At 38.5% G+C, this 12,770-nt stretch overlaps 2 protein-coding genes across 3 annotated transcripts; both read right to left on the bottom strand.

The window, feature by feature from the left end:
* Positions 1–675: 675 nt before the first annotated feature.
* Positions 676–6,995, bottom strand: LOC117915853 (U-box domain-containing protein 44-like). 2 transcript variants are annotated; one of them, XM_034831582.1, is made up of 5 exons: positions 6,176–6,995; positions 5,287–6,075; positions 4,147–4,453; positions 2,440–2,901; positions 676–2,060 (listed from the first exon to the last, which is right to left on the bottom strand). In XM_034831582.1, exons 1-5 carry the CDS (start codon positions 6,590–6,592, stop codon positions 946–948), a joined length of 3,090 nt encoding a protein of 1,029 aa, XP_034687473.1. In that variant the 5' UTR covers positions 6,593–6,995; the 3' UTR covers positions 676–945. The 2 variants fall into 2 exon arrangements, with proteins under 2 accessions (XP_034687473.1, XP_034687474.1); XM_034831583.1 differs by having other exon boundaries at positions 5,287–6,083; positions 6,176–6,260.
* A 1,694-nt stretch (positions 6,996–8,689) lies between these two features.
* LOC117915854 (internal alternative NAD(P)H-ubiquinone oxidoreductase A1, mitochondrial) lies at positions 8,690–12,770 on the bottom strand. The gene is made up of 9 exons (XM_034831584.1): positions 12,173–12,770; positions 11,565–11,778; positions 11,302–11,462; positions 11,057–11,122; positions 10,514–10,677; positions 10,074–10,188; positions 9,419–9,598; positions 9,165–9,329; positions 8,690–9,033 (listed from the first exon to the last, which is right to left on the bottom strand). The coding sequence occupies exons 1-8, from the start codon at positions 12,617–12,619 to the stop codon at positions 9,177–9,179; spliced, it is 1,500 nt and encodes a 499-aa protein (XP_034687475.1). The 5' UTR covers positions 12,620–12,770; the 3' UTR covers positions 8,690–9,033; positions 9,165–9,176.

Genomic DNA, 12,770 nt, shown 5'->3' with positions numbered 1-12,770 from the left:
CTCATTTGCTAGGTTTTTGGAAAATGCGTATGTTTTTTAGAAGAGAAGATTGCCTTAATAAAACAATTATTAAACCGGCCTAAGATTCCATCCCCCAATTCGTTTCCAACCTTGGCTGAATATGTGGCTAGATATCAATGTGATAAAATCGCCAAAACATCTGAGATTATTAAAAAGAACTCAAGAAAACCATGAAAATCGGTGATTTTCTGGTGACTTGAACCTGAACCTGATTTCATTTCGGGGCCAATATTGACCAACACGCAGTGGCTAAATACGATAAACAGAAGGGTATAAAATTAGAACATTTGATTTTGGTACCTCATATTCATATATTGCCAAGAGCAGACAAGTTAAAATCAATGATAAGACCAAGCTATTTTACCTGACCCTGCCATTCATCTTCTTCAACATGACCATGGTTCTGATGGCGACTTCTCTGCTTGATTCTCCTCTATTATTCATGAACAATTTGAATGGAACATAAATCAAACATCAGGGGTAATGATCCTGAAAATGAAAAAATCTAAAAAGTTATTAGGAACCTACCATTCATGGTAGGGAACAAGAATCGGAGAATCCAAGAGCTGCCCACCACAATATTCAGCAAAGGGAAGTTTTCCAACCTATTTCTCAGTAGCCAAACACAAAGTGTTAAAATAATTACTAGTCATGTCCAAGAACACAATGCCCTCAATATATTCCTTCATTTGAATGCCTCCAATTTTCAGTGAATCACAGCAAAAACATTTAACAAAAACCTTGTTTCACAAAAGAAATAAAAAGGACATCAGTTTCTATGCTTCATAACGAGCAATACTCTTGCTTCTTTTGTAATAATGAATGCAAAACTAGGCAACTGTGACTGATATACAACATGAGATTTTGACATGAATAATACAACATACACATGGTATAATACAAGCAATCCTTTAGTGTCAGTAACTACCGCCGAGGACGAGATTGACTCGAGTTCTTTCCACTGACTCCTGATAACTGTTTTAGGTTGGTAAGAGCGTCCTGGGCATACCCCTTTGCATTGGCATTGCCGTGCTTAAAGGCTTCTACCAAGGCCCTGACCAGAGACTGATTTAGCGAGTGCCGGTTATTGTCACTCTCTACTCTTAATATTCTCTCTATCATCCAAAGTAACCTCTCTTGAAGAATACCAGGGCGAACTTCTGTAAAAAGAGTAATAGCAGCTTCAACCACACCCAGATGTTCAAGCTCATCAACAGCTCTCTTAAAGTTGTTGGAAGTATCTATCACGAGAGTAGAAAGTGCCTCCACTGCAGCAATTTGAACATTGGTGTCCTCATCTGTTAGAAGATCTACCAAGGGTTTAATGCAATTGCTTCTAAGCAGGCAAAACTGATTATCTTCTTCACATGAAACATTGTGTATGGCGCACACAGGCAGTTCTGGAGGCCTCTTCCCACACATGAACACCAAGGAGGAGCAGAAGCCATGGGAAAGTTGCACTTCTAAGTCCCCAGTGCTAATTAGTGTCCTTTGAGACTCTGACAAGTTTTTCAATCCAAGGGCAGCTAGCTGTTTAACTCTTGGTTTTAAAGGGAAGTTGAGCTGCTCACGGAAAATATTCATGAGGGAATGCTCTTTGACCACACTAACAGTTTGCGGATCAGGACTCTGAGTAAAGTGGAGTAGGAGGCCAAGAAGCCCTTCCTCCAAGCATGAGGAGGATCGAGTAGTTCTCCAATTGGTGCTTCGGAGACGATCTTTGAGAGTAACAACTGTCCATCCCACAAAACTAGAACCTAGGACTGTTTTTACTTCATCTTCTGAGAGAGGAAGGTTAGCCAGTATGCATGCAGCATCGGATCTTTCACCATCTGTGGATTGGTTGTCAAGTAGTTTGTCTTTAAATAATGGAAGCTTGTCAGCAGGTTTCAGTTCGTTAGCTAAATCTTCGCCAAACGTTCCAGAGAGTATCCTTGTAAGCCTGAAAGCATAAATTCTATGTTCAACTTCTGGGTGCTCTAGAAATGGTATAATGGTTTTGATGCCATCCCCAGACTTTATATGGGTAACTACTGACTCTGCAAAAAAAAAAAGGGATGAAGAAAATGATACCCATCAATCTTTGTTGTATAGGTATTTGTTTTATGCAAAAAGAAGCAGTTAATCCCAACTATATATGTAGGAATAAATCATGCCCATATCCAAGAGGTTGAGAACTCATGAAGACATTTCTGTTCATGATCTCATTCTCCATTTAAGCAATTGGAGCTGAGAAAAGAAAACAGTGTGGACACCATGACACCATGACTTTGGTAAATGTGTGTACAAAATTCAACATCATGAAGAATCCACCATAAAAAACAAATGTTGGCTCCAGCATTCCCATGCATGAAGGCATATGACAGGGATAATAAAAAAAAGAAATAAGCATTCAGAAACTAGTGAGTGAGGAAACACCTGAAGCCTGGGGTGAAGATGAAATTCCATAAAGGATCCGGAGAACAGATACTTGACATTGAGGGGAAACATGAGCTAGAAGCCCCAAAAGACGGAACACAGTTGTCTCTGACTGCATTGAATGTCCTTTGTTGTCAATAGATGAATATTCCCAGTGCCCTGGATGCTGTACTATGTTTGCAATTATTGATGTAGCTAATTCCTTCAGCTCTGAATCATCCTGATTTTCGAAAAGAATATCTGTAAGAGCTGGAATCACAGCAGAATCAACAAGAATGGTTGCATTGTCATCCAAGACTGACAAATTACACAATGCTTGCAAGCTTGGAGCTCTTCCTTTTGGCTTAGATAACAGTTGAACAAGGGTTTTAGCACATTTCCTCGCAATTTGTTCCTTACTGCTATTTGTCAGGGTCATCCCCCCCATAATACGAGCCATCTCTATTTTAACATCATCGGTACCTGTTTTCAGAAATAACCCAATTCTAATTAATGTCAAGATTGACAGAACCCAATAAAAATAAATAGCCAACAGAAGTAAGATGGATCTCTATAAAGTTTGTGTGTTTCCTTCTCATTCAAATGTGATTCTTTTCTGAGAGGTCACTTTCAATAATGTTGGACCCTCTCTAAAGCATTAACAACTAGGCAAACATCAATAACAACTAAAACAATGAGTTTCTATTATTTACAGACTTCATTGTGTATCTTCTGGGTTAGGCATTATTTATCTTCTATTTAAGTGTTCTTAAATTTGATGTCTTTCTTTTCCCTGATAGGAAAGCAAATCTATTAAAAGAGCACCAAAGAAAGGGTGCACAGCCTATGCATACAGGAAGTATACTAAAAAAAAAACAAAGAAAGAAAAACAAACATGAAACAGCCAAGACAGCCAGAAAACCACCGCTACCCACAACAAAGACTATCTAGGAAATCAATCATTGACAAGATTCCCAAATCTAGCAAGGTGTTTGTCCATTCCAAGAGGACCATAATGAGGAAGTTTTAACTTCAGCTAAGAAATAATAAAATCCCTGAGGATGAGATTTCTCCTTTAGTACTCTTCATAACATAGATTATGGGATCAAGGTTTTTTTCTATAAAAAAAAAATATGTTTTTGCTGCAATTATTAAGTTGATAACCGAGAGATAATAGAAATATCCAATAATAACCCCAGTAAAGTGTTTTAGCTTCAAGGATGGTTAACTAATTCTCACAGAAAAAAATTGCTTCTAATTTTTGCTCACAATTGTGTAGTCTCTTCAAGAACTTTTTTCATCAGTCCACTTACCATTAAAAGAAAAAAAGAAAAAAGAAAAAAGAAAAATGGAAGACAAGCACAAGACATACAACCAGCTTATGCAGTAGCATGACTACCCACATGTAAAGAGCTATGATAAATAGCTCTTAGGGTCCAAAATTCAAATGGTTGGGTGGAATCACAAGTGACTAAGATATTAAGAACAACTACCAATCACTTAACACAAAATAATTATCTTCCAACTGATCTAAACTCCCTTCCAAGGGATGTGAAAATAAGGCGTTGGTAATTAATGACTGAATGCTCACCATTTTGTCTAGGAAGTAAGGAAACACAATAGTTCATATCACTAGGAAAAGAAGAGTCAGAAAACTGTTGGAGAGTGTAGCATCACTCCTATTTAATATTACACCTAATACACGGTCAGATACAGCATAAAACATACCTTCACATAACCGGCTAAGTAAGGGTTCAAATCTTCCAGCTGCTGCCAAATGCTGAACATTATCCTCCACCCTCTCCATCTGTTTTAGCACCTCTTCAGCTAGATTAGATAAGGCAGGATGCTCCAGATTTCCTGCCATGCTCGAAAGAAGAACTAGTGCCCCTTTTTCTGATGCAATTTTTGTGCAGTAAGCTTCATCCCTCGAGAACTCTAGCAATAACTTCACAGCATACTCTTTCTCTTTCTCCGAACTCCCAATAAGACTATGTATTGCCAATCTAGTGATACCCTCTCCAAGCATTATGTTCTAACAACATATGACACACTTCATCAGAATGTCAAACAGTATGATATCAAACAATCAGATAAGATTTGCGGAGAGAGCACTTATTTAGATGCATCGTCAAAAAGGTATGTAGTTTTCCAGCTAAAAAATTCACCAAAATGAAATCTTTTGGCTATAGTTAGAGATGAAGTGAGTTCAAAGGAATAAATAAATCCTTGGGATCAATTGTAATGATATATCAGCTCATAAAGTTTGTTGTAATTTGTAGATCATCCTCTATAACTGCTTAGAATGTCCTAAAGCTGTTAGATGATTAACTTTCAAAGATTCAAATTGCAAACACTAAGAAACGAAGTTGTTTATTACCAAAAAGGGAGTCAAGCCACCTTATGACATTGAAGTTAATTTATCAAAAAGTAGACAGACTTATAAACAAGGTTTCCAAGATACAGGGACAAATCCAACCTCTACTATTTTATTTTTCACATTTTGAAGTCACATCAAAATATATTCGGAAAGAAGCTCAGTTTTTTTATTTGCATTCTTTGCCTTTCATCTAGTAACTTTAGTCCTTAAAGATTGTAGTTTTTGCAACAAAATTGGTGTCTTGTTATATCTTTCAAACATTTCCCAAATTTTCAACAGAAACCTCAATGTCCTTTATGTTATCTAAAATCTTTCCCTAGAACAACAAAATACCCCTACATCAAATTTTCTAGTAATGCAGCCCATTTAAAACTAGTGCTGTCTATCTTATAAAAGTGTCATTTGAAACCACATAACAACAAATAACTGAAGAAGCTAATTGTTAGAACTTTGGACATCTATCCAAGGAGAGATTTAATGAAACTCACTTTGCTTTCTTCATCCTTGGCCATGCTAAGCAAAGTCATAAGAGCTTTGCCTCTCATATGTGTTCCCATGCTCTTCGAACAGTTTCTAAGAACTTTAACCATAAGAAGAACAACACCTGCATGTCTCACTCTGTATCTATTAGATGGGTGCTCTTCTGATATCTTATAAATGACATCCAAAACCCATTCAACAGAATCCACTGGGGGTTGATTCTCAGAAAGACACTGCACTGCTGACTTAAGTTGAATTTCAATATTCCTACTAACCCACTCTTCAATTGCGCCAGCCAATCCGATGTTTGGTTTCATCTCCGTAGACTTGAGCACCTGCCCCGTAACAGGACAAGTTGGATCCCGACCATCCTCTATACATCGTCGGAACCAGTACTCAATTGCAGTCCGCTCATAATTCTGAGATGATTCCAACACCACCGGATCCTTCATCACTTCCTTTGTCAATGGGCATAGAAAATTCTTAAAGGGCGACATTTGGGCATCCTCTTCAAAATCAAAATCCAAGTTCCACTCTGAAGTGGCTGGATGAACAGTCCAGTTATCCATAATTCTCTCCAGGGACATCAAAACCCGCCTTTCTGCAAGTGGATTCGAGCTCGCCAAGTCCGTCTTCAGGAGCTTGACCTGCTCCGACAACTTTGCATGATCATCTGCCTCGATCCCGAGAGCTCGAGCTAAATCCATGACAATGGCACTTTGCACTGCTTTGCTGGTCGGCCTGCCTTGTCCCTCCTTCTGCAGTGTACAGTGCACTCTCTCTTCGTTGTCCGAAACCTAATTCACTATGAAGAATTAAACAAAAATCTACATATAGCACATATTTAAATTCCAACAGGATACACAAGGAATGATAGAGATTTTGAGAAGAGCTTACTCTGAACTGCGCTTGTTTCATATCCTGGGAGAGATCGGCGACCTTCTTGCGAAGATCTGAACCCTCCGGCAGAGTCGACTCCAGCAGAGCCAACCATCCTCCGATTGCTACGGTGTGCTCCTGAAGGGACGCGCACAGAGACTGACAGTTGATGAGGACGAAGATTTTGCTTCTGTTCCTATACACTGACACCGCCTCAACCGCCTTCGACAGATCACCAGAAACCCCTCTCAAGGTAGTTTGTACGGACGGGGACAAAGCCTCCGGCGACGACGATCGCAGGAACTGGTTCAGAACAAGCTGGAGGCGATTGGCGTAGGCAGAGAAGCGCCTAGGGTTCTCCCAAGCGAAGTTATCGTCGGAAAGGCAGAGTTCCGATAAGGAGCGAAGAATGGATTCCAACGCCGGCGCCGTCATTTCACGGCGAGAAAAGGAAGAATCCGGCCAAGACAAGGCATGTATGTAAGATTCTGCAGTAAAAACCGTGCCGATCCTCACCTCGTTGCCGGCTTATATACGCAATGGTGTTCAACAGTTGAAGCCCACCTAGGAGGAGGAGGAGAAGAAGAAACAGTCAAACATTGACCCAGTGCAGACCCGCCAGATCCCACTCTCAAATCCGGGTCGGACATGGATTTTCTCCGTTCCTGGACCTAACTACAAGTCTACAAGTCGATGTGCGCAAAAGTCAATTGCAAACGTGGCAGCATTTAGTAACCGTGGTGGATCCCACACTCTGTCCTCTCAGTGTTCAGCTTCGCCGCTCCCGTACGCCTCTCTTTCCGCCACGTCCGGAGTCCTTATCTTTCCTGGAGACGACCGGCAGCATCGGCGGCTGAGTCTAACATTAATTAAGTCTTTTTAAAGAATATACTTTTTATCTTTTATTTTTAAATAAAAAACTTTAATATAAACCTATAAAATCTAATCTAAATAATAAATTTATCCTAAACAAGGAGCTTTAAGAGCTTTCAAGCATGATGAGAGCTACAACAAATGAAAATGGAGCAATGCTTGAGAGATGAAAAATGAATATCATGGAGAGATATGTAGAACAAGTAAAAACGAGGAAGAAGATTGGATGCCATAGCTCAAAGTTCAATATTGACATGATTTTTGACATACTTCCCAAGGTTAATTTTGAGCAAATTATATATCATTTCAAAGATCGAAAAGTTAGAAAGAGTCAAAAGTTCAACGTTTTAAACAATATGCAAATCGAAGTTGAAATGAAGAAGTTATAATCATTTGAAGACAACTTGGTAGAATTAAAAAGTCATTTTCGAATTTGAAATGATGATTTTGAAATTTTAACTTATGATTTCAAATCCATCTCGAAATTACCATAATTTCAAGATCATCCACTATCACTTTGAGTTTTTACTTTCATCACCTCGAGAATTATGTCTTAGGCACTCCATTAGTCTTAAGAGGGCCTCACATTACTAGAAATCAAGATTTCAGTATTCTTTTGTTATTTTTAGGTAATTATTTAGGAAATAAGTGGGCAATAGGAACATGTTACATACTAGTTTTTTTATATTTCCTATAAAAACTCCAATTTTAGGTTTCAAGTAAAGAATTAATCGAAGATTTTTATTTTAGGAGTTAAAATTGGAGTTTTTATAGGAAATATAAAAAAACTAGCATGTAACATGTTCTTATTAGCCACTTATTTCCTAAATAATTACCTAAAAATAACAAAAGAATACTGAAATCTTGATTTCTAGTAATATGGGGCCCTCTTAGGGCTAATGGAGTGCCTAAGACATAATTCTCGAGGTGATGAAAGTAAAAACTCAAAGTGATAGTGGGTGATCTTGAAATTATGGGAATTTCGAGATGGAATTGAAATCATAAGTTAAATTTTCAAAATCACCATTTCAAATTCGAAAATGACTTTTTAATTCTACCAAGTTGTTTTCAAATGATCATAACTTTTTCATTTCAACTTCGATTTGCATATTGTTTAAAACGTTAGACTTTTGACTCTTTCTAACTTTTCGATCTTTGAAATGATATATAATTTGCTCAAAATTAACCTTGGGAAGTACATCAAAAATCATGTCAATATTGAACTTTGAGCTATGAAATCCAATCTTCTTCCTCGTTTTTACTTGCTCTACATATCTCTCCATGATATTCATTTTTCATCTCTCATGCTAGCATTGCTCCATTTTCATTTGTTGTAGCTCTCATCATGCTTGAAAGCTCTTAAAGCTCCTTGTATGCATATTAAGTCCTGTTTGTTCTAAAGCTCTTAAAGCTAAAAAAACTGTTTTTTTCTTTTTCTTTTTTATAACTTAAAAACAGTTTTTAGAAACAAGCATGTTCAGAGTTAAATTTCATCCTGTTTGTTCATTTGAAACTGCAGAAAATCATGAGATACCATACTCCAAAACAATGTGAGGAAGAAACCCATGACACCATCTCACACAGAAATCTTATGAACTTATCCCTCGTACTAAATTCAAAACAAGAACACAGGTACATGCTTCACAACAACTATCATCATTGCTTTAATTCAAGAAGATCAGATATACTATTAAAATGAAATGGTTCAAATGTATCACAATTGATGTGCTTAAGACTAACCAATACCTAAGAATATAACCCCAGTCAATAATAGGCAGAAAAAGACCATGGGTACTTGGGGGAAAAAATTGAGGGAGAAAAAATAAAAAAACCAATAAATACATATCTTTTGTACTCAGCAACCTTCATTATTCAAATATGTTCTGTTCTTCTCTGCTCTGCTTGATGGAGCCGGAAGAAAAGCATGGAAGCATGCTGAGCTGTGCCTCTAACATCATCAGGAAACATTGCTTCACTGCTAATTGAGCCAAAAAAACTGATTCCTGGAAGCCATGATGGAAATCTGAATTAGGGGGAGCCAAATTACATTTATTGTAACAGCCATTTTCGAAGAGGTGGGAAAGAAGAGAAGGAAAACCACATTTGGGTTGGAGTCTTAAGCACAAAAGGGTACCTTCCTAGAACTCTATATTCGGCTTATATCACGACCAAACACAAAAGTTGTTGCCCAGTTGATTGCAACATATAACCGGTTCCTCCAGCTTAAAACGCGCGTGAGATATGCTGATCGCCAAATAATCCAACTTGTAAATCCTGCCAGAGATAAACCTTTGCCCTCCTGTGGAAGAATCTCCATCAGTAAGCACCTGATTTAATTGTTAATGACAGTTCAAGAAAAAATTGCTTTGAAGGAGTCCGAATTTCAACCTTGCCCTGCCTAAGGTCCACGAGAGCCTTGTATCTGCCAAGGGATGCCATGCTTCCCAAATGCTTATAAACAAAGGGCTCTCCAAATTCCATGTCTCTTGCTCTGTTTGCATACCCTCCACCAGCTTTGCCAATCCTGTTCAATTGTTCTGCTAGATACTTCCCTTGCCTCTCTGCAACCTGTTTCAAATATTCCAGAGAGGTAGACTAAAAATTATGGAATTACTATAAATAGAAAATTTTCACATTATTGCCATAAAAAAAAATTAAAAAAAAAAAAAAGATCCAGCCAAATCAACAATAGTTCCATGAATTATATTTCAGATTTCTCATAGTCAGAAGAATTCTTTTGCCCTTATCGCAGAGTAAAGAAGAATTTTTTCCTCTCTTGCAATGTGACTTCTTTCAAGAAGTATGTAATATCCAATTCATGTACTTCCAAATTTTTTGAATTGTGAAAAAGGGTACACAAAGGGGAATTAGATTATACACAATAGCAACAATGGCATGAATTAATTGAGAGAAGAAACAACAGTAGAGCATGTGTGTGTGTACAGGGTCAGGTGGCAACTTGCACCTGCAAACCCTTGCTTGAGAATGCAAATTTGTTCAACACATAGAAAACCCAAAAAAGCAGAATTTGCTTGCTACTTACCTGTGCCAGAGCTGGAAGAACTGGTTTGCCAGTACTTTCAAGGAACCCACTGCAGTCACCTATTGCAAAAATGTCCTGTGCAGAAGGAACGCGTAGCCACTCATCAATGCCAATCCTGTGAACAAATGGTAATCATTGGATGAAGATTAAAAAAAATGGTAAAACACAAGTACATATTTGTAAAGGACAGAGGAGTCTAGGAACAAGATGGTCAAAAGTTAAGGAGGAAATGCAATACAGGAGAACAGTAACAAATTAGATGGAATACCAAAAGAAAACTATACTGAGAAACTCAAGATGGAGAGGTGGCAGTAGAAGAGCACATAGGAAACCTAAACTCAAAGAGATTTTACCCATAGAAAAAACCGGCTTCTTGGATGTATGGATGAAAACTGAGGAAAAAATGTGCTTTGAGGGGAAACAGAGAATAAGGGAGTTACCTTCCACCAGGGGATTTTGGGACCTCCATAGACTTCACAAAAGATGAGGGACCAACACCTGTAGACCATACCAACAGCCCATATGGAACCTCCGTGCCATTATTTAGAATTATTTTGTCAACTTTAACATCTTTAACAGTCCCACGAACAAGACGAACTCCTGACTGAGAGAAACCATCAAAATGAAAAATGGAAAATCCAAAACTAAAAAGAAAATTAAGATAAATCAGAAAGAATCAATGGAGCCTGGTAAATAAATAAAGAAGCTATAATATTTCATCATAAACACTTCCATAAAGAACTAAAACAAGTTCCACAAAAAAGTCAATCAAAAATCCTATAAATAATTCAAATCAAGAAAGAGAAGTTTTTGTTTCAAACATGGTAATTGTGGAACAGCATGCAAGCAGCAACTAACAAAAACGCTAAGCTATATCTTTGATTAGATGAACATATCTTCCATGTAGTTTCCAAATAAGCTATATCTTTTAATACAAAAATACATTAAAATTCTTTGTATTGACGGAGTATCTTGACACTCACCTTAGTCAACTGCCTAGTAGCATAGTGCCGAAGGCGATCATCAAAGGAAGACAATATCTCGTTTGCCTGTAAAGATAAGAGAACTTAATTAATTAAACATTTCCACTAGACTTTTTGCAAATCCGATATAAGTATTTGTTTCAAACTTTTGCCATCCAAGGAGCATAGTGAATCTAGTGAAAGACAATCACTGAGTCAGAAAGTTGAAAACAATAAAGCCAGAGTCTGGGTTTTTGGAAACAAACCTCAATCAAAGTAACATGGATGTAATTTTTCACATGGGCATATCTTTGATGAACGTCCCTCGTGATAAAATCACTAAGTTCACCACTGAACTCAACTCCTGTTGGACCACCTCCCACAACAACACAGTGTAGGAGCCTCTGCTTCTCTGCTTCCGAAATTCCTGCCCCATCAACAAACCCAAAGATCAAGTTCACAGAGAGCTCATGCCTCATAGCATATTAATTGGTTCACACCCATAAATGCCTTGTTATCAGTAGCATACCAGGCACATCAGACAGCATCAAGTTTAGGAGCAGCTTCCTCCTAATTTCCTGAGCATGATGGACTTCACGAAGAAAAAAGGCATGTTCTTCCACACCATGAATTCCAAATGTTAAGGGCATTGAACCCGAAGCAATAATCAACTTATCATATGAGATCTCAAAGTCCCATGGCTCCGGGACATTTGCTCCATTAGTTAGAGTCTGGCAGTGTACCTTCATCAATACCCAATACCAATTAAGCCTTTACACTCAAAATCAGCATGGCATCCTAAAATGTATGACAACTGAATCTGAGAACTGGAAGTTGGAATAAAAGTTACAAATATGAACCACTCCAAGAGGTGTTCTCTCTATCAGATTTGACCCAGAGAATCATTATCAGATCTTCACATAACCCCAAAATTTTCTAAAAATACTTATAAATCATTAAGCTAAAAATGCATTATATAGTAAATCACAATATGGAATGCAAAAATAGGAATCAATCACGGATTCACACACATTTCCCTTCAATTGTATTCAACAAATAACCCCAATGCTTTCCAATCAATGCTCCACCCAAAACACAAAATCAAAAGCCCAACTAGCAAAAGCTCAACCAGCATACCACATGGTTATCGGGATCAACCCGATTACAATTAGCAAGAAAGAAGTAAGACCCAGTTTCCCTTGAAATCACCGGCTGGATCCGCGCAATGGGTTCAGCCACGGACCGGAACTCAAGAGTCCCAACACAAGTAGAAGCCAAGAGAGGAGTGAAGACCATGTGGTTCCTTGGCGACACGCACACCACATCATAGATGTTGGTGTCCAAGCCCTTCATGGCCCTGCACCCAGCCCACCCAGACCCCAACACCACCACCCTCGGCTTCTCTTTCGACGAGGTGGGTCCGAGCCCAGAGCTCGGCACATGGCGGGTGGGCTCCGAATTTGGCTGAGAACTAAACTGCAAGATGGAGACGAATTGGGTGTTTGGAAATGGGGTTGTGGCGCTTCTGGATCGGAGTGAAGATTTCAGAGATGATAATTGGACGAGATTTCTGAACCAGGCCATGGTCGTTCACTCGTTCCTAGAGGCTAGAGGTTCCTGCTCATGCATCACCCATGATGGTGGTGAGATTTGTAGGGATTTTTGACTCGGAGGCGAGTCAGCTTCGCTATCAGCGGTCTGGCAGGCTGAGACGGTTACAGGTGGCGGCGGGAGG

This window comes from Vitis riparia, chromosome 6 (genome assembly GCF_004353265.1).
Source record: "Vitis riparia cultivar Riparia Gloire de Montpellier isolate 1030 chromosome 6, EGFV_Vit.rip_1.0, whole genome shotgun sequence".
In the NCBI taxonomy this organism is placed as follows: Eukaryota; Viridiplantae; Streptophyta; class Magnoliopsida; order Vitales; family Vitaceae; genus Vitis; species Vitis riparia.
The sequence above is the reverse complement of the archived record's forward strand: the minus strand, read 5'-3'. Positions and strand labels throughout refer to the sequence as shown.